Below are 26,763 nucleotides of genomic sequence, written 5' to 3' on the forward strand. Positions count from 1 at the left end.
CATTTCCTGCTGCAGCAGTGTAGCCTCCACAAGGGAAAAAACAGGCAAGTCTCCCAGGCTAAGGGGTTTGAAGGTTTCCTGAGCCTTACCTCCCAGCAAGGCAGAAGCAGGGAGTGGCAGAGAAGTGGGATAAGGGAGCCCTGCAGGCTCCAGCAGCAAGCGCTGAGGGTAGGGGGAGGCGAGAGGGAGGAGGAAGCCTAGGACTGACCGGGCTTCAGGGCAGGGACAGTCTGCAGGGCAGAGACAAGGCCGTACACGGAGGTCATAAAACAAAATTTATCTTTAATTTGTAAGTGTCAACAGCAGTACAAAAGATGGAGTGATGACGACTAGATTAAGGGTAGAGAGGACAGTCTTGAGGTAAATGAGCATAAATAGGCAGTTCTTATAGACACTCCCCTGAGGGGCCTAGGCCCCACCATGGCATATACATTATCACCCAAAGATGGCATGTTTAACATATCAGGAAAGCACCTTGTGCAAAAAGGAAAAAAAAAAAAAGTAGCTAAGGTGCCAACATACACCAGGATAGATAAAGACAGTGTGTCTTTCAATTTTGTCTTTTCCCTTAATTATGAGGCAGAGGAGGGGAAGACTTTGAAAAGTACCACTGAAAGGTTATTCAATGTTGAGTTTTATCTCACATCAATACTGCACAACGAAATCCAAGAAGTGTGTGTATGCAACAAAGCTAAGAACAATGATTCATTCCTTGAAATCTGAAGAGATTCTCTTTTTTTTCTCATTTCTTTAATCCTTAGCAAACTTTTTTTCCATTATCAGGAGGAGAGTGTGAGAAAGATGTGATGACAACCCTTTTAAGGTCATTTAAAAACTTTACACTGGACTGTACAAGATTTTTTTTTGATAAACTATTTACATTTCAGACTTTCAAACATATTCAAAGCAGCAATAGACACTAGTTTTTATGGTTCTTGTTTTTTTTTTTTTTTCTAATTGCCCAAATAGTTACCAGCCATGGGCCAAGTAGGTACCTGCATTATACATAGAATTTCTACAAAGAAAATCTGCAGTTAAAATTTGCTCAAGGGTGTATTCGATGCCCTCAGTCCCAAGGGCCACACCCCCAGTGTTGCTAGAGGAACCAGCGCAGTACCTTGGCAACAGAGTAGCAGTTGTCTCAACAGCCCTACACAAACTTTACACTTTGAAACAGCAGCCAGCATGTCAGTCCAGCATGTCAGTGAATTGTGCTGATTAAATTAACATAGAATACAATCTCACAATATACATCACAAACAAATTACAATGTCGGGAAATAAAAGAGTTACAATAAGATAAGTTATGTAGTAACAGCTTATAAGCTTGTCTAAGGTAATAAAAATTTTACATGGCAAATACAATAATGAATGAACATAAATGCTAAGCATTCTAATTTGCTACAAGCTGGAGAAGGGTACAATAAAGACTGCACTTTTTCAAAAAAGCAAAAACACATATGACAAAGGAAGACAAACGGAGAATGCACACGAGCAGGTCTGCAATGTGCAGCATACAAAACAGTTAAATATTTGCACATTCCCCATACTCCAAGAGCACCAGCACTGAGGCCTCACTTTCTGCCTGTGGTTCTTCAGGAATAAGAACGTACTGAGCAAGATATGTCACTGAGTTGCCTTCCAGCTTTCGTGTTGCCATGGACGACAATCAGAAGAGAATCTGCACTAAGCTTTACCTTTCTGCCTTGCCCCCTCCCACCTCTAGCCCTGCCTCCAAGGTACCAGCATTCCCAATACTTGTTCATGAGCTTTTGGAAAGAAATCTGTCCCCAAAGGAAAAGATGGGGTGGGGATGAAAGGGAAAAGTGTTTGCATATCAGTATTTTCAGTGATATTAGCAGAGGATTACGCTCAATAGTACATGGCATCAGAAACAGAACATAATCGGCAGGAATAACAGACAGAAGTTGTTTATTAAGGAAGAAAACATGTCAGGGGACAGATGACTTAAGGAAATGATGCAAGTGCTTTAGTAAAAGGACAAATGAGGTCATACAATATTATTATACTTTGAGAAGTGAGCTTAAGTGCCAACTCAGTCCTTAGACAAACATATACAAAATCAGGCAAGGCTACAGCAACCATTTTTTGTCATATTCTCATTAAAAAGGAAGACCCAGTAATAATTTCAATACATTCCTCTAGCTGCATTCTTTGCAGTTGTTGGCACTTGGTACAGGACTTCTCGTACGGTTTAAAACTACGAAGCGATCCTTTTTCTTTTCCTTAATGAGTAGGTAGAGGTCACCTCTTTGCAGAATGAGTGAATTAAGAGGAGCAGCCTCAGCTGTGGTGTGACCAGGCTGCCTTCCTACTGGGGGTAGATGGGCTTCCTCGAAACAATCCCCGCTTTCACTAATGCCTGTGCCCCCCTGCTCGGGAGGGTGTGCTCCGGAGAAGCAGCCTGGCTTCACAAGGAAAAGAAAGAAGCCTTTAATTTCAGCCCTAGAGTGATCACACCCTTTTCAAACACCCCAGGCTCCAGTGGGGCTCATGTTCAGGGGAGGCCAGAATTTGACAAGCTCAATAGCACTGTGAGCCCACACCTGAATTTAGAACTTGGCCTGAGAGATGGTGTTGGGACCCTGGCAAACAAATCAGGCCTGAGGACAAGGTTGGAGAGTATCACATACCAAGTGGAGCGAACTGATGTGCTCCTGAAAGGGTGAGCTGAATACAGGTGAAAACAACAAAGCTTTCGTACCTTCCTGGAAAAGATACCACCTCACATCTGCCAGCGAAACAGAGACACTGCTCGACTGGCTCCTCCTGTCCACAGACTGACCTTTTCTTTCTCTCTCTCTTTCTTTCTTTCCCTTTCTTTCTCTTTCTTCTTTTCTTCTTTCTTTCTTCATTCCTTTGCTTCCTTTCTTTTCTTTCTTTCTTCCTTTCCTTCTTTCTTCGCTTCCTTCCTTCCTTCCTATTCCATATGGTCCATTTTTTTAGGACAGGATTGTCTGTCAGTGTCCCTATTCTAAGTGACAAAGAAAATCCTGATCCTGCAAGTTCTTTAACAAAATGGAGATGTTTACCTTTGATTTGAAGATATTATGAAATAGGGAGCAATGAAAAAAAAAGTTGATTAACATTCTTTAATCTAATTGGCATGATGAGGCTTTCATTAATGGCCAATCTCAGAGGCAGATTTTTGCCTTTGTAATGGCATTCATGCTTCATGCTATTAAATGGTCACGGGACTACCTTATAAGATTCATGTGGATTCACAGAGCAAATTTGACTCCCTCCCAGCTGTGCTGGAAATTCACCATGTTCAATTCATCAGCTTTCTATGAGAAAAAAAGTGAAAGGCTGAGTCTGTGGACAGTGGGTTCTAAACTGTACGAGAACCCGAGTGAAGGGTTTTCCTGCTCCAGCTGCAAGTGGGGCTCTGCTCTCTCACTGTGGCTGATAATTCACTACCCCATGAGGTACAGTGACTTGTCAACTTCTAGTCTGGACCAACATACATGGATAGAGAACAAAAAGGAAATACATAACTTATATTTCACTAAATATTCATGAACCAAAAATAAATTCTATTTCTATGTTATATTTACACAATTAGAAAAATCTAAAATGAGATGGTAAAATCATAAAAACTTTGTTTAAGCCCCACTGAAAATAAAATGAAGTGATCCCTATGATTGTCATTCTTAATTTCCATGGATATTTAGAGCCAAACTTGGCTAATAAATAGAATAAACTGCTTATGTGCAGAATTTAGATTCAAATACAGCATCACTGTTTGACCCAATGAAAGAGACGTTTACAATCAGATCATTCCTGAATAGCCTTTCATTTTTAAGAACATGGCTAGGAGTAACTGAACCCCAGTACTGAGGCAGAGCTGGAGCTAAAACAAAGTGTTCATACACACATGTATTTTGCATAAATAAATGAAATAACAAGACATAAAAATGACTCAAATCCGGCAACTGTGAGGCAAGCCCACACGAGTCGAAACAGATGACTTTTGTTCATGTAGTTTTCGTACAACAGCTTCACATTAGTCAGAAGTGATAAAAAATACCATTTATATCCAGTGCTTATAACACTTACGAAACAACATCTGTGAGTGTGTGTGTTTTTTGTTGGTTTTTTGTGTTGTTTTCTTTTTTTTGTTTCTTTTTTTTTTAAACTACAAGCAAAATCAAGTTTCAGTCCTAAAGAACAGTCCTTTGTTCTCCACCAGCCCAGAATATTATTTTGGCATGGTCATAAAAACAAACAAAATTAACCTACTATTCTAAATGTTTGCCTTTGTGCAAAATTAATTACATACAATACAATGCTAGCCATACAGCACTCTACCTATGCAACAAAATCAAAAAGGAGTGGGAGAGGGCAAAAGCAAGAATCAAAGAGAAAGAGGAAACAAAATGTGAGAATGAACTGAGGAGGAGAGGTATATAATCAAAAGAAACCAGTAAGACAATAATAAATACTCATTTTTTTTTTTTTTAGAAAAATGACCTCCCCCTCATTTGAAATAAATGTACAAAAACAAAGTTCCAATCCCCAATCAATATTAAGAACCAAACATTCCTATCAGTACCTAAATCAGCTTATAGAGAGCACTCCTAGCTAATGACATAGACAGTAATGTCTTGGCTAGACCTATTTATCGCTCTTAGGTATGGCCGTGAGCACTCTTAAATAAATACGAAGGTACACTATTTTCTTCCAAGTGACAAAATGGCTCAAGAAATCTGATGGGGCCGTTCCTATGTCCTGGTGATCAGATTCTGGTTGTCCCATGAGGTGAACTGTCCCATTTGCTGACATTCTCCCACTGAACTACTCGGGGTGAGGCTCCCCCGTAGGCAATCAGTCCTGGATTCAGGAAGGTCAAGATGGCATGGCTGAGCTCCCTGTCATTAGGAGATGAGGAAGGAAGCCTCACTGCCCTCCCAATGCATCAGCACATCTCCAGAAAAATCCTCGTGTGACACGGGCAGTTAATCTTGTTCACACATAGGCATGACCCCCACACGGCCACAGATGGAGGGAGTGAGCCAGAGGAACTCGTCTGCTGCCCCAGGAGTGATCTGTTCCCCAGAATTAACAGTAGGAACATCCCATTTAGGGAATGTATTTCCCCTCCTTCTCCCTCCCTATTGTTTTCTTTCATTCTCTGGATGTATCATGACAATTTGCCTCTGTCACTGCTCTGAGGCTGTCATGCGGCTTCTTGCATCCTGAGGACTTTGCAAAGAACTCTCTAGATGTGCCAGATGGGACAGGCAGCTCAGTGAAGAGGTGCCAGCCCGTGACAGCATCCCTGTGGACTCCTACATGGCCCGCAGCTTTGGGCTTTAGGATTGGCCGCAGGACTCTCCTGCCTGGCAGTCACCACTGTTGACCCTTGCTGCTAAATGGCATTCAGGGGAAATGCCACCGATGCAGATCCTACCACTTGTTGCTTAACTGAATTAGGGGAAAATTCTGGCAAAAGATTCAAAGTCATGGTGAACCTCAGGGACATTCCTGTAAGTCTCTACACCTGTATCCAAATACACAGCTCTACAGCCATATCTACACCGATGTTCAAAAACAACTATATAGGTATTTAGTAGTATCTTGTTTCAGAAATGCTTCCAGATGTTCTGGGGACATAAAATCACTATGTACATCTTTTGTATCTAGCAGGAGAAGGAGGTGAAAAGGGTTGAAAAGTTCTTTGGGGAAGGAGGGTGAGAAAAAAGAATTATTAAATTAATGCCACCAACGATTTTTTTTTTAAATAAATAGTAAGTGGACCCTTGACATTCTGGAATGAATAAATTATTTAAGAGAAAAATGTGTTAAGACTGAATGTCAGGGTTAAAGGCAAAGGGATAATGGATGTAGTGAGAGGTGGTCTCAGGCAGAGAAGACCACCGTGTCGGTATCTGGTGTGGTGACCGCTCCAGTGTGCGCACGTCATACCACGTCACACTGAGGGCACGTCAAGAGGCAAACACGACTGGGTCCATGCACTGCGGCAACCTTGTTCATGCCTTACAATATCTCGTCTCCAGATTCCTGAGTACTTTACCATTGTCTGGAAAAAAAATATGTGTGGTTTGCTATTTTATTTTAAGATGCCAAAGATTGTCTAAGACTTTGCAGTGTCTCCTTTAAGACTTTTAAAATATTAAGATTCAAAAGTTATGAAAAAGTTTGGCACATTCAAAGTTTAACTCTCCACGTGGAAAAATGGAATTCCGAGGCCTTTTGAATATGCTCTGCATGCAGCTGCACACGCCGTGGACTTGTTCTGTTTCCAATATGAAATTCTCAGTTGTTTTCTAAAATAATTCAGAATAAAAACACATTCACAACCTGTAGGCCGGCACAGCATACCTGAGTGAGAATGTTTAACCCCATCTAAAACAGTAACTTAAACCTTTATCAACATCCAAAAGAAAAAAGTAAGACAAAAATATAAGACTTGTAAGACAGCTATGGGTTGAGATAAGTTTTCAAGTCCTGGTGTCTCATATTTAATATGTCTTCACCTAAATTAAAAAACAACAACAACAATAACAATAACGACAAAAAAACTCAAGTTCATGAAAAATCAGGGAAAACTTAATCTGTCTCACGCTTTACGAAACAATTAAGACCATTCTGCTGATGTAATTGTGGAGCCACAAATGCATGCGGGCTCTTTAAGAATTTTTTTTGTTGGGGGAGGGGAGGTGAAATGTCAGAGTATTTTAATTCAGCAAACAAACACTTCTCAGTTGGCACTGACAGCTTCCGGGGCTTCATTTTCACTGCTATAGTCTGATTTGGGGTCGTCTTCATAGTCATCATACATTTCCATTTCATCCTCTCCATTAATCATTTCGTTTCCAGCTAGGCTTCCGCCGTCTGTCTTCATACCATAAGAGCTCTGGATGACCGGGAGGCTGGGCTCTGGGCTGGCCGAGGTGCTAGAGCAGTCAGATGTCATCTGAGGTGACGGTGTGGTAGTTGCCATAGTAATAGCACCAGGATACACAACACCTGTTCCTGTGGTGATTGGAATCTGAGGCTGCTGCCTGTATAGATTCGAAAACAATAAAATAAAACAGAGGGAAATATCTATATACACATGTTCTTCTGGGTGGCTTTGGAATTCATCCCTCACACAGTCTCAGAGGGGAGTCTGTTTGAAATTCTAAGCAAATGATGAAATAGGACAAAGGTGTGTCCTGGAGGAGTTCTGCAAACCTCACTGATGATGTGGTTGAGGTTAAGCAATACAATGGAGCAACTTATTGATGGTTTTGCAACATGGAAGCAAAGCTTTGATAACCCTTGGCATTTGGAACAAATACTGTAGCTAACTCCACAAAGTTACTTGTGAGATCATTTTTTTAGGGTCTCCTAGAACATTACAAAAAAAAAAAAAAGGCTGGTAACATGAGACATACTTTAATGACACTGTTAAGCAGGTTTATGTCTTCACCTTGGTTTGAGAGCTGTATAAAGAAAGAATCAAGATGAGGAAGGATCCTATACATCCCAGAGTCAGATTCAGTAAAGCATGTATTTGGTATTCATGTAAATGTCTACTTATTTCTGTGGTTAAACCTGTAGGGAAGCTCGTTGAAACTTCTATTTCCTAATTATGGAAGGATCATCTTGGGTGTCATTACTCCTGTGGCCCTGGGCTGGAGCCAGGGTTGAAGGAGTCAGGAGTGAAGAACATTGAGAGCTTTGCTACTTAACAGAACAACACAGGTTGCCTCATCCTACATCCTAGTGGGTGCCAAGGCTTGGTCACACCAGATCAGTCTGTCATCATGTCACTCTAGTTCAAATAAACTTACCAGAGCCTTTACAAAGGTCAGTCTCTCCCTCTGCAGGGAGACATGGCTATCTGTCTCTCATTTCCCTTGAGGCATTGTAACTTGAAATATTGAAAGAATGAAAGACCTACTACCTAGCTCGAAGAATAGGACTGAAACAATATTCATTCATAGATGCAAAATTCACCAAGTGTTTCTCAATCTTTAGGGACATTAATATAAATTCACTTCAAACTGCCCTTGTAACTCTTTTCTGAGCCTCAGTTTCCATCCATTTACAAAAGCTGGGATCAGTGAAGTCCTGGAAGGTCCTTCCACCTTTTAATACTTGACTTCAGGTCAGTCAATCACTTGAACGATTCTTATTGAATGTTGAATAAGAATTCAACGTTCAATGAGAACGTTGAATTGTAGACTGAACGTTTGTTTCAATCCTACATTGAAACTTTCTATCCACCTCAATCTAAGAGGAAAATACTCTGAATTTGTGAATAATTAACTAAGTTACCAGCTATTTTTTGAACGTCTTGAAGGAGTATAATTTCTCAAGGGTTGTATGCTTTCCAGCCTGGTAGAAGGAGAAATGACAGAAATGGCCTAAAATCACACTGTGGCGTATCCGATAGTGCTATCTTTAACAACCTCTGTCAAACACTATGAGGCATAATATTGATGCCTTAACCTTTAACTAACATAAAATATTTTCATATAGATTATCTCATCCAGTTAAAATTGTAACTCCATGAGGTATTATTATGCCCAGTTTTCAGATGAAGAAAACGAGACCTTGCTTAAGATCCTATATTTAGTAATCAGCACTGCTGAGATTTGAAGCTAGATCACCTGACTTGAATTCCATCATTCTTTCCTCTAAAGATATTCAGTATACAGACACATTCTGCTTACTATATTCCATAAAAATTCCTGAGCTTGCAGAGCCTGTAGGCATCCAGTTGATACTAAGCCCCTGACATTGATCCATTTTCTATGTTGCTGGCAGTGATATTTTGACTGTACCAAAGAAGAGGATAGAGAAATCTAAATCCATGTGTAGAAACATCTGATAAAATACTGGCTTCCCTTTCATAGAACCAAATTCTAACAACAGTATACTTCTTGCTTCCTAAGTTTGGGGCGAATTGACACAATTAAATTTTATGCTAACCTACCCAAAGCAATAAATGCCTCATTGATTTTTTTTTTTTTTAACTGAGTTTGGATAATTGCAATAAAAAATATTTTTGCCTTAATCACATAATGAGTGTAGAGTGAAAACTTTTACTGCAATATTAACCCATTTTACAGATTTCCCAATTTGGTAAATGAATCTATATTTGTTTGCTCTTAGTGTTCCATTACCAAAATATAGAACTAGTTTGTTTCATTTGCAAACTATCAAATGGTACATTTTCTTTTCATGAAGGACATTTTCTTTTTGCAAAGAATAGGTGGTCATTTTTTTGCAGTATTTTAAAATCAAAATATCTATATAGCTATTAAATAAATTTGAATTGACCTCTTATTATGTGCTATGGATAATGCTTAGATGTTTTTACATTATCTTCTTTAATCCTCACAATAAGCCTGAGAGAGAAATATCACTTCCCCTATTTTACAAATGAAGTAACCAATTAAGTTCCAAAGATTTTTTGTTGTTGTCCAAAGTGACACAGGTACCATATCCAGGAGTTGAATTCTTTCTTATTTCACAAATTCTCTACTAGATATCAAGATTAGGGTGAGAAAGGTAAGCTCAGACTATCAGGAAAATACTTAATCTGAATCAGAATCCAACTCTTCTACACTGAGTTGCACATATTTAAAAGTATTTGGACATTAACTTGGTGATGGAACACTGAGAACGAACAAACAAAACATCTTTCTGAAAGTGAGACAGGAGATATTCAGAAGCCTGCTACTAGGTGGTAGAGGGATAGTAGATGGCGTCACCCACTGCCTACAACCCCGATCGACTTCCTGTCTGGTCAATTCCCCTTCATTCCTTGACGATGGAAATGCATATAAAACTTCTTATCTGATTTGTATGTTAAAAAAACCATCTCAACCTTAAAGGTGCAATACTGAACTGCTGATCATTCTCCCATATACCTGCTCCTCTCATAGCCTTTCAGATCTTGGCTAATGAGTACTTCATCTTCTGACTGCGGGGGCAAATCCTAAATCCCTATATCCAATCCATCAGCAACTCCTATTGGTTTGCTCTCAGGAATATATAATATTCAGAATCCCTCCACTTTTGCCGCCTCTAGCTCTACAAACCTGGTTTAAGCCACCATCAACTCTAATTTGTTTTATTGTAAGAGTCTGCTTCCTTAGTTCAGGGCACATTCCCTTCTGACAACATGTCAACCCTGTAGATAGAGTGATCTTTTTAAAACCTAAGTCATATCACAATACTCTTTTGCTTATAACTCTTCAATGTCTATCAATCTCACCCAGAATAAAATTCAAAGTCTTGACAATGGCCAACAAGTCCTTTCAGAATTTGGCTCCCTACTATCTCTGACACTTAGTACTCATCCCACCTATTCATTATGCTCCTATTGCTCTGACCCCATTATTTCTTGAACAAGCCAGACTCAATCTCACCTCAAGATCTTTGCAGTTGCTGTACACTCTGCCTAGCTCTCCCAGATATCTGCATGGCTGGCTCCCTCACCTCCTCATGTCTTTGCTCAAGTTTATCTTCTCAGTGAGGTATCTATATCCACTCATTTTAAAATTGCACTCCATCCTCTAAAACTCCCTACTCCTTTCCCTCATTTACTTTGTTCTAAGGTACTTACTACTATTTGATATTTATTTATTCATTCATTCACTCATTAATTGTCCGATGTCCCCCACTAGAATGCAAGCTTCATGAAGATAGATGTTTCAATGATATAGTCTGAGGATGTTTCACTGTTTAGGCAGAGCCTGAAACATAGGAACCACTCAACAAAAATCTGTTGAATACATGAAATGAATGAATGAATGAACTAGTGAAAAAAGGGAAAACAAATGAAAGGCTGGGTAGCCCATTCTAGAGAAGAAAATATGTAATGCTCTTAGATATATGGGAGAGAGGGTAGTGGAGAAGGAATGTGAATATAACTATCTTTAAATGCTTGAATGATTTTCTTCACACAAAAGGAAGAGATTTGTTCTAGAATGGACCAAAGAAGAGGATCAGAACCAATTTACAAAGTAGCAGAAAGGCCGAGTATGGCCTAGTTAAGAAGAAAGAACTTTCCAGCATTAGAAGATGTTCCATAAGGAAACTAGCTCCCTTGGCAAGTGGTGAGCTCTCTAGCCCTAGAAGAGTTCAAGCTGAACTTAAAAGGACTCCCACAATGACTACAGAGGCCCCTTCTGGGTTACCATTGATTCTGAAGATACAAAATCATAAGCTGACTGTTATGCTGGCCTTGATACCTCATTGTCATTATCAGCGTAAAAATAGACTAAAAAATTTGAGTATAACTTTCAAGAGTTTCCAAAATACTGTTTTACCCGACATATCTTACTTTAATGCCAGATAAAATTCTTAGGATAGCCTCTTTATTTATTATTGAACATTTTCATATTTCTTCCTTATATTCATGTTCTCCTTCATGCCAAAATAGGAATATCTACCTGTACTTTTGGAGAAGGAAATGGCAAGCCACTCCAGCATTCTTGCCTGGAGAATCCCATGAACAGAGGAACCTGGTGGGCCACAGTCCATGGGGTCTCAAAGAGTCGGACTCAACTGAGTGAACACTCACTCACTCACCTGTACTTTTCACCAGGCTGACCCTACCCAAACCTCAAGCCCCCTTCTTCAGGAATGGACTATAGCTGGCTCTAATGCGTAGTAATCTCCCTTCCTCTGAGCTTTACTTGCTCATCTATATAATTGAAATTAGTACTTCATTATACGTCATATGGAGCACCATGCAATGTATTCTGTGTGTGCATGTATACATGTGTACATATAATAAACTGTTATTTGCTAACTTATCCATGTAAGTCTCTGGCTTCTCTGACTATAGCATTCTCTGAGAGCTCATTGTGGATAGAATTAATGTACTATATTAACTTAGTACAGTGTTAGGCACACAGCTGGTTTCAGATAGGCCCAGTCCCTTACCAAATGACTGACTAATCAGTTAACAAAATGGAAAATCCAGCCAGCATGCTTAAGCTTTGTCTATCGGAAATTACTTTCCTGAAAAGCATTTTTCCTTCCTTTACAGATCAATTGCAAAGTCAAAATTCAAACACTGCAGATTTCACAAACAGGAATAGCTGGCAAGCATTGGGCTTTATAAGTAATGAATGTACACATCAAAACAAAAGTTGTAGATGTCTGTAAAAGTATACATATGTAGCTGATATGAGTAGAGATGTCTAAGAACCCTCCCTCCTAGCCCAAGTAGAGTTTGAGTTGACCCTGATAAAGTCCAGCATTGTGGTTTCCAAATCACAAGAACATTCCTGGAATATATAATCTAGCTTTGCCAACTGAAATGGAACTATTTATTTATGTTGTCAAAGGCCCTGTTTGCTGATCCTTCAGACTTTGACAGTATCTATAAATGAAGGCAATGAAGTCTGTTCCTCAGGAGATTAGAAGTTGCATATCTTTTTATATTACCTATTAGAGATTCTAATCCAGCTTTCTCTATAGGAGGACAAGACTAAAAATAGTATGTCTAGTCTACTCAATTAAATTTGTAAGTATCTTATAGGCTTGATTCAACCTCTTTAAGATCAAGATGGCAAATGTTCAAATCACTTATACCACAATCCAGTAGAACATAATTCTTTACAATATGAAATACATACCTGACACATAGCATCATTTCTCCAGAATAAGAATATTTGCTCTAATTTGGGACTTACTATGCGCTAGACATTGTCCAAGCACTTTCAATATATTAAGTTATTCAGTCTTCAGAAGGGTCTGATGTTGTAGGTATTATTGTCATCCCCATTCCATATATGAGGAAACTGAGGTACACAGAGTTTAAATAAGTTTCCCAAGAGCAAGTGGAGAGTTCAGAAGAATGAAAGACACTATGGGTTTCCCAGGTGGCTCAGTGATAAAGAACCTGCTTGCCAAGCAAGAGACACAGGTCCAATTCCTGGATTAGGAAGATCCCCTGGAGAAGGAAATGGCAATCTACTCCAGTATTCTTGCCTGGGAAATCCCACGGACAGAGGAGCCTGGTGGGCTGCAGTCCACAGGATCACAACAGAGTCAGGCATGACTTAGTGACTAAACAACAACAATTGCACTAGTTCCTAGAGCCGGAAGAAGCAGATCTAGTATTTTAGCCAGCACAGTCTGGCTCCAGAATTGATGTTCTTAACCACTTACACTATACGGTCTCTAAACAATTTGTAGGCTCTAATTGAAAGTTTATGTGCAATGGTGAAAAGGAAAGATGTTTTACATAAGCCTGGTCTAAATCTTAGCTCTGCACTTTACTAGCTGTGTGACCTTGGACAAATTATTTAACATCTCTGAATATTGTGTTTTTCAACATTGTAGTGAGCATGGTATTTCCTGTCTTATAAGTTTTTGTGTTTGCAATAATTGCTATAATTAACTCAGCATAATTATTCAATAATTTACTATTATTGTTACTCAAAAAGTAGCTCTAATTTTAATATTTCATAGTATCTGCATAATTCTCGATTAGGTAAATTACTGAATAAAACTTCAACAAATTGGAAATAAATTTCATTTGGACATAGTTCTTTGGGAAAAGACAATATTGTACCTCTATGAACCCTAATTCTCATCTTAACATTAATAGTACTCCTATTGGGATTATTACAAAACTCTGATACTTAATCTATCAATTGAAAGGGTTAAATCTAAGGTTAGAGACAACATTACTCCATTTCATATATTGATAAATTCATTTCATAATAGCTAAGTGAAAAAAATCTAACTCACTGAACTTCCAGTTGTATCATCAGTAAAATGCATGGCAATGTTGAGCCATATATGTAACTTTATTGCCTTGAAAGTTATGTACATCTTTGCAAAATCAGCTATAAAAATTGATCTCATCCCCATTCCCTCAAGATGTCAATAGAAATCTTTGAATTTCTTGTTTGTATTTCCCTCTTGTAATAACCCCACATCTAATGAAGATCAATTTCCAAAGATGAGCCCTAGGGAGTTAATAATCTATCAAATACAACTACTTAAAAGAGAATACTAATCCTTAAGTGGGAATAATATCTGGCTTTATGTAGCAAGTACTATTAAAATCGGGCAGAGGAAAATAGTCAGCATTGACGATTAAAGAATGAAGTATTCTGGCCATTGCTTGCACATCCATAGCCCTATTCCTCAGTTTAAAATGAGCCTTCCACAAAGGACCTCCTATACCATCAGGATCCTTTGTCTCTAAATTTCAAAGTTCTTTATGCCACTGTATACCACGATAAAAGACCTTATTTTCTCTAGGTTCTAGGAGCTCTTCCTCAAATAGCATAGTTACACTCACGACTGTGCAGAATAGGACTGTGAGGCCTATTTTGAAGCAATATAGTAAGGACAGTTTCTCAGTCATTTGGCATGACAGAGACAGAGACCTGATTTAATCCTTTACTTCATTCTCACCTTTCAGTAGCCATGAGTGCGTGCTAAATTGCTTGTCACGTCCGCCTCTGTGTGACCCTATGGACTTGAGCCTGCCAGGCTCCTCTGCTCATGGGATTTCCCAGGCAAGGATTAAGGAGTGGGTACCATTTTCCACTCCAGGGGATCTTCCTGACCCAAGGATCAAACCCTCATCTCTACATCTACCTGCACTGGCAGGTAGGTTCTTTCACAAGCGCTACCTGGAAGCCCTCAGTAGCCATCAGACCTCTTAAAGCCTCGATTTCTTTATTTTAGAGGATTATGTAGTTTGTATACCTAAAATACCTCATATACAGTAGGCATTCAATAAGTGGTAGATGCTATTGAGTTGATTTAGAGTTTCATTTTATATACATTGTTATGTGTTGAGGTATTTTGATCCAGAGGTATTGTCAATGTTGCCTTTTGTAAAGGGGACTAAATAGAATTACTGCATCTCATATATTCAAATAAGTATCAGGGAACTAAAATGGTGCTTTTGCTAATCTTCCAGACTGTGGCAAAAGGGACCCACTATGCAACACAGGGGACACGACAGGAGAGAAAGATCGGAATGAGAGAATGTCTCAAATTTAAACGTTCGATTCTCTGTTCAAAAGAGATTATATACGTTTTCAGGGATACACTAACAGGATTAAAAGAAGACATTATACAGTCTTAAATTTACATTTTCTTACCTACAACTATACTTCCTAACGTGTTCCGTGATTTGGTATATTTCATAAATACTCTAATTAGCATGTGAATTGCCCAATTATACTGTATTGTACTTTTGGAGTTAAAAGCATTGCTTTTTAAAAAATGTAAACATTTACAACACAGAAGGATTTGATATCCTATTTTGGCACATCTTCATCTGCTAATATACAAGGATCCTCAAATAGCAAAGGGATTTCAGCCTCACTTTACCTCAAAAAGGTTCTACCATACATAGACTGTGCCATTCCTCACATAGGACTCAGGCATATTCTGAAGGCATCGTCATTGATTGTCTAAAGTGATATAAAAGACAGTTTTACTGTGATAGCAAATCCATGTTTAATAAGGGTAATAATGATAGGAATTCACCATTATTGATATTATACTAAGATTATACAAAGCATTTTTAAAAGCATTGCCTTATTGAGATAGGTACTATTATTTATTTCACTTCACACATGAGAAAAGAGAAGCTTGAAAAAGTTAAATAACTTGCCCAAGCAGACAGCACAGTCAGAGTCTGAAGCAAATGCTGAAGCCCATGCTCCTCCCTAGGACACTCTAGTGTAGCGTATAGTGACCCAGACTGCTCTCATTGGCCTTTTTGTGTGTGTATTCTATTTACCTTTCCAAATTAGTTTTCTGTTTTTAAACACCTGCTTCTGAAACTAACCTTTTGTTCCATGAGGTTATTTATTTTTTTTAACGTCCTTAAAAATAAAAGGTTCTTTACTCCTCCTCTAAGGTATCTCTTTTCTTCAGCTCAAGTGAAGCTTTCTTATTTTCCTGACATGGCACAGCTCCTCAGTTCCCCTTCCAGTCAACAGTGAGCACAAGTTCCTCTTTACATCTTCCACTTCTCTCTCTCAAGCCCTTCCTAAGTGTCTCTCCAGTCCGATTCCAGGTGCCTCAGGCCAGGGCCTCCAGAATAGTCCTCTGGTTTGCCACCCCCTTGGGCTTCTAGGTCTGAGTGTGCTGGAACATATAGGCATCTGCATCCCCACTTAATTCTGACGACTGTGGTTACAAGAGGCCTCTTTTGAATGCAGACAGCCAGTCAGCCAAGTCGAAATTTATACCAGAAATCTATTACCTAATTTTTAAACAAAATGACATGAAATCAGACTTGAAGATATCAAAAACATGTCTAGTTTCTGATTTAAGCAAGAAAAATCCACATTGTTACTGCTTCTACCACAGAATAATTTACTGCAACAGGAGTTCTGGATCTTATGCCAAAAATGAGGTCCTCTAACCAATGTCAAGGCCAATTATCTTGTGGTAGATCCCACAACAAAAGCAGACTATTGTGATTAGAGTCAGAAGCACCACCCAGAGAAGCTGGAAAGCTTCTGGGGATTTCTTAAGGTTAGATTTTTTTTTTTTTTTTTCTCTTTCTCTCTGTGTCTACTTAAATAAACTACCAGAAACTTTGTGTGTGGGCACTGAATATCTTAGATGAGTTTGAGAGACAATGAAAGGGGTGATCAGTTGAGAGCAATCTGTTGCATTTCTTTTGATTTGAGCAGGAGCCACGCTGCAAGGCTGTGTAGTCCTGATAGGCTCCATCTGTCACAACCTCCTCCTTGCCCTAATCTCCTTCCCAGACACACTGCCAGTAGCCATCCTGTGGTTTTTACTGGGAAAGGAAAGCCCAGGTGGCTGAATGCAGGAACACTTACCCCACAGTAAAGAACTGCCTCATCTCCTGTCTCCGAGACCTCATCAGTTGCTTGTATTCCCCAATCCGGAGCTTCTTGCCATCGACAATGCAGGTGCGTTTCGGTCGAGGTTTGTATTTATAGTTCGGGTACTTCTCTAAGTGGATCTTGCTTAGCCGGGCCTGCTCCTCATAATAAGGTTGCTTTTCTTGGTTGGACATGGATTTCCAACGAGACCCTAGACACAAACATAGCTTTTAAGTACCCAAGTGGTCAAGGCAACCTACTCCTGGTAAATACTGGGTCTATCTTCCCACCACTTCACCCACTGGGCTCTGAGTATCTCCTATTACCACATGTCATCCAGTCTCACAACTAGTATTTCAGATGATAGAGCAAAGAATAATTTGGATGTGACACATTTATTACATTATTTTTCTCAATAATTTAAAGCCTGATGCTACAATAAGTATATTGTTTTAAAACATGTCTTTGCTGCTTAAAGATCATCTCCTACACCAAGGTCATTTCCCCACCCATCTGCATAGGGTTAAAAACCTGAATTTCCTAAGTATACTTGGAGTATGACAAAATACTCAGGAATAACTCTCTGCTGCTGCTAAGTCGCTTTAGTCGTGTCCGACTCTGTGAGACCCCAGAGAGGGCAGCCCACCAGGCTCCGCCGTCCCTGGGATTCTCCAGGCAAGAACACTGGAGTGGGTTGCCATTTCCTTCTCCAATGTATGAAAGTGAAAGGTGAAAGTGAAGTCACTCAGTCGTGTCCGACTCCTAGCGACCGCATGGACTGCAGCCTACCAGGTTCCTCCATCCATGGGATTTTCCAGGCAAGAGTACTGGAGTGGGGTGCCATTGCCTTCTCCGGAACAACTCTCTAGGTTCCAGTAATTCAAACAACTCTAACACTCCAAGCACCTTTGATGAAGCTATCCTTTGATAAGATGTTAGCAAATGTTGATATTCTTCCATATATAAAAACCTAAGGTGCACACTGTCTCCCCTGGCCTGAGGTAATTAAAAAGCCTAAACTCCACTCAAGAAGTTATAACTTTAGAACCGGAAGGTACAGTTGGAATTATATATACCATTTTCAAGTACTCTAAACAATTCATTCAAAGCCATACCAATGAAAGTAAGAAATTTTTAATACGGTTTATACAGGAAGAAGGAAAAGTATTCACTTCTCTAATATTGTTTATAAAGAATTATCTAAACACTTGACAAAGAAGGGATGTGTTTTTTTACATGTATCAAATTGCATTTTTGTGTGTCGCTAGTGAATAAAGCGGTAACAGCTGTGCTGACTGGATGCTAGCTGTTCTTCAGTGGAGATTTTTCATATATAAACAAATGGAAAAGTTGTACAAATATTCTCTGTAGCCAGCAATATCCTGGTCTGTTTTAATAGCACATCCATCCCTGTTTTCCTGATTGTTGTGCAAAAGTTGTGTAGAAAGTCTACACGGACAAGGTTCTCTGTGTTCGGCTGGCTCCCAGCAGCTTAAAGCCCCAGTTAATGGAGGATTTTTGGTGCTCTTAAAAATGCCTGTGCTTAAAAGTTTACACTTTAATGAATACACTTACTATACTCTTAATTTTTTTTCACAGAATGCACATCAATAATATAGATTCCCCACAGCTGCCAACATGGAAACAGAGAGGTTCTGTGCCCATGGGTGAGCTTACTCATACTGCTAATAAAATGGCCAAAAAAGAGAAAATTTCAAAGTTATATATCAAAATTTAGGGACAGAAAAATAATAATTTTCTTTGGAATATCTATTAATTAGAAAAAATTTAATATATCCATCATGGTTTAAATTCATAAGAATGATCCCCTGATATACATCTCTGAAAGTCTAAAAATAAAACTCCACTTAATTGTAATGATTTTTAGTATCTACCTTGAAATTCAAACATCAAAAAGAAAAAGGGAAAAACTATTTTAACATTTTAACACTATTTGATCTTATGTATGTTCTAAATTTTCATAGGGGTCACTGCCTCAAATGTCTCAGAATCAAGTTAAATTATTTATACAGCGACAAAACATGTGTATTTGTGTATGTCCAGATCACTGATATTTACTCAGGTTAAATATTTATTGCTTTTGAACAAAACATTTAAAAAAAGAAAACCACAGCTTAAGTCTCTAATGTTTTTCAGCTTCTTAAACAGCTCCCTTTGAGATTTTGTCACATCATGACAGCTTAAATAGAACAGTGCCTTCTGTGTTTTTTCTTTTTAAAGAGGAAACATGTTGACTGCAATGCTGCATGTTGAATAAAATACGTTCAATATGTTGAGTACAATAATTCCACACTGTATAATCTGCACGAGGCAAGCTTTACACTAATAGAAAAAGGATTGAGTTTAATCCAGAGAAATAGGAGAATCACTCTGGCAAGTTACCCTGTGGTCTATGTGTTCAACTCACTGCTATGAAATCTGAACTAGTCATATCTTATTAAAGTAAATGTAGTTTTATTTTACAAGTTTTAAAGTTATCATTAGAGGCACTGTTCTACACTCCATAAATTTCACACTATTTTGGGGGTTCACCCCTAGTCCTTGGTGAGTTCTTTTAGAAGGACATATGAACCCAAGAACACTAAAGCAGAAAACTCTGAGTGTTTCCAGGGTTTCATAGCAACTGAAAGATTTTAAAAGACTAAATTAAGAAAAGGAGATAAAGATTGTCTTTATGATTCTTAGTTAGCAGTGACCCCTCAGAGTTGTCCTATTACACATACAATAAATATTTTGTCTCTAAAATAAGTGTTTAGTCAGTCCTGCCCTGGCACCTGGTGGAGGTACTAACTCCTAAACCTAAATGCCGCGGTGCGGGTGAAGAGTGAAGAGACGATGACAGTCTCCTGGGGCAGCTTGCTGAGTGACACCTAATATCTGCACACCACCGTCTCCCTTAGGTGTCATATTAGGACCCTTCTTTCCACTCATTAGATATTTAGCGTCAGTGTCTGCACTCACCTAAGATTTTGCTAATGTTGGAGTTATGCATGTCAGGAAAGGCCTGAAGGATTTTCCTCCTCTCATCCTTTGCCCAAACCATGAATGCATTCATTGGTCGCTTGATGTGTGGCTCGCTGCTGGCCCGGCCTCGGGCATCCCTGTAGACTCGTGCTTCAGCCACAGTGGCACCTCCTGTTGGCCAACAATAATACTGCTGTAGTTTAGCTGCAGAGCCATTCATTGCTTTACTTCCTGTAATGTCAGGGCAGGAAGAACAAGATAGGTGCAAAGCATTATTATCTGGATAATGTAACACAACTTGCCACCTGGTTCAGTTGCTTTCCCTAGCAACTTTTTAATGAACTTCTTTTTAAATGAACTCTTGGAAGCAGGATACAGTTGCAGATGACAATCCTACAGGCTCTTCTGAGGGAGGTCTCAAAGATACACTGGGCAGAATTACTTTTGCATGTTTTTAAACTCCTAGCACATCTTTACTACAATCAATTCCAGTTGACAATAAAGAATTATTTTGGCTTCCCAGGTGGTGTTAGTGATAAAGATCCTGCCTGCCAATGCAGGAGTCATAAGACATGGGTTCAGTCCCTGGATTGGGAAGATTCCCTGGAGGAGGGCACAGCAACCCACTCCAGTATTCTTTGGAGAATCCCACGGACAGAAGAGCCTGGTGGGCTACAGTCCATAGGGTTTCCGAGTCCGACACAACTGAAGTGACTTAGCATGCACACAACCTTTCCTGCTGTGATGTCTCCCTTCAAAAGTAGGCTCTTATCTATGACTTTAGCCTCATGTGCTAAACATCACAGCCATTTCAAACTGCTGCTGCTGCTGCTAAGTCACTTCAGTCGTGTCCAACTCTGTGCGACCCCATAGACAGCAGCCCACCAGGTTCCCCTGTCCCTGGGATTCTCCAGGCAAGAACACTGGAGTGGGTTGCCATTTCCTTCTCCAATGCATGAAAGTGAAAAGTGAAAGTGAAGTCACTCAGTCGTGTCCGACTCTTCGAGACCCCATGGACTGCAGCCTACCAGGCTCCTCTGTCTATGGGATTTTCCAGGCAAGAGTACTCGAGTGGGTTGCCATTGCCTTCTCCCCATTTCAAACTATCTTACCCAAAAGAATTCTCTTTCACAATACAGTACTTTGGTCAGTGCTCCCCTCACTGGCTGGAAGCTCCTTCTCTTACTTCTTCAAGCTAAATCTCACTCATCCTTTAAGGCCTATTTAAATATGGTGTGTTTCATGAATTAATTAAATAATTCAATTTAAACAATTAACTGAGAAATTACTATGACTTTGGCTTTATGCCAAATGCTAGGTATACAAAAGTGAATAAAACAGCACCTGCTTTTAAAGGAGCTCAGTTTGGGGAGGAGACAGACCCCAAACAGACAGTCATAATGGAATATATGGTAAGTGCTCTAATATTGAAGTAAACAGGACATCAAGAGGGCACCAGCAGAGGGGACAGTCAGCTAATGCCTCCTATTAAAGGTGACATCTAATCTGAATCTTGGAAGACAAACAGGAATTAGCATGTGAATAGGGGAGTCTTTACTGCCCAGTAAAGACAGATGGGTAGGGTAATTCAGGCCAAAGGAAGAGCATTTGCAATGATGCCTCCCAGGCTGCATTCATTCCTCTTTTTTTTTAATGTTTTTTTTCTGTGCCAAAGAAATTCCTTTTCTTTCTTTCTTTCTTTCTTTCTTTTTTTTTTTTGGTGATCATCTCTAATTATTTCCATTCTACCCCAGGTTTATGAGACCCCTAAAGTTAGTGTTTATGTTGTACTCATTTTTGTATCCCCCGGATTTTCCATACAATAGATACTCAATAACTACTTATTGGGCTTCCCTGGAGGCTCAGACAATAAAGAATCACACTCGTTTCACATGCTAGCAAAGTAACGCTCAAAATTCTCCAAACCAGACTTCACCAGTATGAGAACTTCCAGATGTACAAACTGGATTTAGAAAAGGCAGAGGAACCAGAGATCAAGTTGCTAACATCCATTGGATCATAGAAAAAGTAAGAGAATTCTAGAAAAACACCTACTTGTGCTTTACTGAGTATGTCAAAGCCTTTGATTGTGTGGATCACAACAAACTGGAAAATTCTTAAAGAGATGGGAATACCAGATCACCTCACCTGCCTCCAGCGAAATCTGTATGTAGGTCAAGAAGCAACAGTTAGAACTGGACATGGAACAACAGACTGGTTCCAAATTGGGAAAGGAGTATGTCAAGGCTTATTTAACTTATATGCAGAGTACATCATGTGAAATGTCAGACTGGATGAAGCACAAACTGGAATCAAGATTGCTGGAGGAAATGTCAATAACCTCAGATATGCAGATGACACCACCCTTACGGCAGAAAGCAAAGAACTAAAGAACCTCTTAATGAAGGTGGAAGAGGAGAGTGAAAAAGCTGGGTTAAAACTCAGCGTTCAAAAAACAAAGTTCATGGCATCTGGTCCCATCATTCCATGGCAAATAGATGAAGAAACAATGGAAACAGTGACAGACTTTATTTTCCTGGGCTCCAAAATCACTGCAGATGGTGACTGTAGCCATGAAATTAAAAGACGCTTGCTCCTTGGCAAGCTATGAAAAGCTATGAAAAACCTAGCTTGAAAAGCTTGAAAACATAGCTTGAAAAGCTATGAAAAACCTAGACAGAGTATTAAAAAGCAGAGACATTACTTTGCTGAAAAAGGTCCATCTAGTCAAAGTTACGGTTTTTCTAGAAGTCATGTATGATTGTGAGAGTTGGACCATAAAGAAGGCTGAACACTGAAGAATTGATGCTTTTGAGCTGAGGTGTTGGAGAAGACTCTTGAGAGTCCCTTGGACTGCAGGGGGATCAAACCAGTCAATCCTAATGTAAATCAGTCCTGAACATTCATTGGAAAGACTGATGCTGAAGCTAAAACTCCGATACTTTGGTCACCTGATGTGAAGAGCTGACTCATTAGAAAAGACACTGATGCTGGGAGAAATTGAAGGCAGGAGGAGAAGAGGATGACAGAGGAAAAGATGGTTGGATGGCATCATGGACTCAATGGACATGAGTTTGAGGAAGCTCCAGAGATGGTGAAGGACAAGAAAGCCTGGCATGCTGCACTTCATGGGGTCGCAAAGAGTTGGAAACGACTGTACAACCGAACAAAAACAACTACTCCTTATTTGGCTTCCTTGGAGACTCATGATAAAGAATCTGCCTGCAATGCAGGAGGCCTGGGTCCGGTCCTGGAGAAGTGAATGGCTACCCACTCCAGTATTCTTGCCTGAATTCCAAGGACAAAATTGTTAAGTTTCAACTCATATACAAAAGTAGTAGACTAAAAGGCAGTCATTTCAAGGGTCCTGATATATTTATCTGCTGCATGAGGATAATTCTTTAACATCCCTATGAAAGTGAAAGTCACTTGCTGCTGCTGCTGCTGCTAAGTCGCTTCAGTCGTGTCCGACTCTGTTCGACCCCATAGACGGCAGCCCACCAGGCTCCCCGATCGCATGGACTCTACAGTCCATGGAATTCTCAGGGCAGAATACTGCAGTCGGTAGCCTTTCTCTTCTCCAGGGGATCTTCCCAACCCGGGGATTGAACCCAGGTCTCCCGCACTACAGGCCGATTCTTTACCACCTGAGCCACACACCCCTATGAAACTGTTTCTAAATTCTTGATATTTCATGGTTTCCAAAGATGTCACCATAGTACGTCCTAAGTCGCTTCAGTTGTGTCTGATTCTTTACAACCCTATGGACTGTAGGCCACTAGGCTCCTCTATCCATAGGATTCTCTAGGCAAGAATACTGGAGTAGGTTGCCATGCCCTTCTCTAGGGATATTCTAGGCCCAGGGATCAAACCCACGTATCCTGTGTCTCCTGCATTGGCAGGTGGGTTCTTCACCACTAGCACCACCCGGGAAGCCTAGCGACCATAATGTCACACTAGATTAAAAGTCCTTTGAGGACATGGTGAGAACTGGCTCTCCTTCACTGCTGTATCTCCAGGTTCCAATAAAGCACATGGCATATAAAGTTTCAGTTAGTGAAATACATTCAATTAATGAACGAGTGAATGGATGAATCTACATAGCACTTGCTTGTTTTCATAACCCCTGCCAGTACGACACACTGATACACATGCTTTACATGTGGCAACCACTAAATATTTCCCTATAGACTGAGAACCTCTACAGTTAAATGTAAAGTTGGACTGATGGCCTTAGCCAGGTATTCTACTGCATAAACAGGAAAGCCTACTCCTAACAGTTTAGAAGCAAAATATACATTAAAACCTACATCCCTACATTTTAGAAAAAGCAAATCCTTTCAGCTCAGTGGAGTGATTACACAGGTAAAATACGATCCAATTCATCTCTGCCCTTCTACTCTATTTCCAGCTACCTGATTAAGTAGAAATTTGTTTGTGTCACAGCTAGTAATAAATTAGAACATTAAAGTACACTATTATTTGGCAAATATGGTCATCATTTATTGCAAACAAAAGATAGGATAAAAGGGCTGAACTGGCTAATATTATCAATTCTTTTCTAAGCATGAAGAAGGGGAGAGGGGCCCCTTTCTGAAGACCATGCAAAATAACACATTTTATATACAGCCCTTCTTTGAGGCCTACTAGATAGAATGATCCCTTACATGAAAAGTCTCAAATCCCAAGATGCATAACTAATATGCTACCTTTTTGCCACCATACCCACAGTACATTAATTTCATTTAAAATGCACTGACCATACAGGATAAATTGATTTCACTTTATATGGGTTTGACAGCCATGTTTATTGTGCAGTGAAATGTAGTGTAGCTTCCAGCTGACAATATCCATCAACGCAGGGCAATATGCTGACTGCTGGGCCAGATGAAGGCATACATTACTCTGGAAGTGAAACACTCATTCAGATACGACAGTGTCTTCTCCTGAGGATCACCATGGTAATTTATGATGCCCTCAGTGCCATTACTTTACAACTGACATGAATTCAGCAATTTATATACTTGCATGCATACACAGGAGACAGGCTTGTGGAGAATGTCAGATACAAAAACATTTCAATATTATTCTGAGTTAACTACTATGCTACAGGTGATTAACATTCAAGGTCTGCTTTTACTGTCATGGCTTTTCTTTACCTCTATCAACACCAAATAGCCAGCTTCCATTTATTTACTTACTTACAAGATGTATTTCATTGTAAATGGGAAGTTTTAATCTCCTGCAGACTGATCATGGTAGATTTTTAGACTCTGGTTTCAGTAGATCTTCAGCATGTGCATGCCAAGTCACTTCAGTCATACCTGACTCTTTGCGACCCTATTGGCTGCAGCCCACTAGGCTCTCCTGTCCATGGGGTTCTCCAGGAAAGAATACTGGAGTGGGTCGCCACGCCCTCCTCCAGAGGATCTTCCCGGCCCGGGGGTCTAGCTGCATCTCTCACGTCTCCTGCATTGGCAGGTGGGTTCTTTACCACTAGTGCCACCTCTACTACATATCAATTGATTCTCCCAAATATGTTCATAGCTATGCTCAGTCTCTCTCCCTCTCATTCCATATCGCAGTCTTAGTATATCCTTCCTACTCACTTTTACCTAACTAAATTCTACCTTCTCCAAGGAAGAGAGTTCACGTCTCACCCCACCAACTGTCCGACAGTGACCTTGTCTGTCCTCCCATAATACATATTTACATGACACCGATTGACACTGAATTACACAGAAGATCTCTAGTCTCACAAGAAACGCTCCCAGATATTGAGAAATTTAAGCACAGCACATAGTATAGAAATGTGAATTAAGAAAGTGAAAATAGGAAACGTCAGGGTGTATATACATCTCTTTTTTCTTGTCTCCTTTTCTCTCTCCCAAGTGCTTGGAGTCAACTGAAAAATGAATGGGATACTTCAAGTTAAAACTAGAAGTGGTGTATTAATAAACCAAGGTTTGGGAAGAGAGGAGACTTATCTAGAGAGACCAAGGTTTGAAACTACTCTTAAATTGGATCTGATATATGATATATGATCAGAGTCAGAATTTTAAGAAAATATAAAAGGGTCATAACTTCTCTAAGCTGCTTCATGAAACAAACTGGTAAGGGAATTATTGTTGTAGTAATAAAAACACATATGACTGCATACATGCATATAAACTCAGAAATTTAAAAATAGAGACTGTATATTAAGAAAGCGCTTTTAAACAGATAAGGAAAATTCTATATAATACTATATAGTATTATTTTTACAAGGTATGCTGTTAGTCTGAAAATTTGAAGCTTAAAATTGACTCTCTGCTATAATTAACTTTAGAATCTACATATCAAATGTGACTTCATACTGCTCATTTACTTTGAGAAATAACATCAAGTTAAAAAAGGGGTGGGGGAAGCATTTCATTCTAAAATAGCCAATGCTCTGTGTCAGAATCCAGAGTTATCCTAGGGAATAGCTCATAATTCTAAGAGGCAGATTTTTTACTTTTAATAGCAGAGGGATCATTTGTGAGTTCAATATTCATAATATGTCTTCTCATGAAAAGCAGTTGGAAGATGCCTAGACCTACAGCTATGTACTTGGAGACTACTGCTTTCCAGCTGACCTAAGAGTCTTTAATTATCAGCAACACCATTCCTAAATAACAGGAGGCCAACAGTATCACACCAGGCAACAAGGAAAAGCATTCGTTCCATTTACTCCAGGAATTCCTGTTCTCTCCATTTCCCTGAAGGGGCTCAGACTGGTTAATTCATTCTTGTCTCCCGTATCAGCTTGTATAAAGCCAAACTTTCAGTTAGATGCAAAAAAGATAGTCAATGGGGGAAAAAGCAGAAATTGCCAAGGCAAAAACTTCCTTAGGGATCTGTGATTTAAACGATTTAAAAAGAATACAGAAAGTTGAGTTTTTCCAGGTGGGTTGGAAAGAAGG

The 26,763-nt window shown here is 39.5% G+C and overlaps 1 protein-coding gene across 23 annotated transcripts in view; it reads right to left on the minus strand.

The window, feature by feature from the left end:
• Positions 1-262: 262 nt before the first annotated feature.
• SOX6 (SRY-box 6) overlaps positions 263-26,763 on the minus strand; it is a 723,815-nt gene continuing 697,314 nt past the window's right edge. For all 23 annotated transcript variants that reach the window (XM_027563370.1, XM_027563368.1, XM_027563367.1 and 20 more), the window contains 3 exons: positions 19,817-20,050; positions 16,829-17,045; positions 263-7,048 (listed from right to left, as the gene is read on the minus strand). In XM_027563370.1, the coding sequence (XP_027419171.1) occupies positions 6,745-7,048; positions 16,829-17,045; positions 19,817-20,050 (755 nt within the window). In that variant the 3' untranslated portion in view covers positions 263-6,744. The remainder of the gene's footprint in view (positions 7,049-16,828; positions 17,046-19,816; positions 20,051-26,763) is intronic.

The sequence above is a fragment of the Bos indicus x Bos taurus genome, chromosome 15 (assembly GCF_003369695.1).
Source record: "Bos indicus x Bos taurus breed Angus x Brahman F1 hybrid chromosome 15, Bos_hybrid_MaternalHap_v2.0, whole genome shotgun sequence".
In the NCBI taxonomy this organism is placed as follows: domain Eukaryota; kingdom Metazoa; phylum Chordata; class Mammalia; order Artiodactyla; family Bovidae; genus Bos; species Bos indicus x Bos taurus.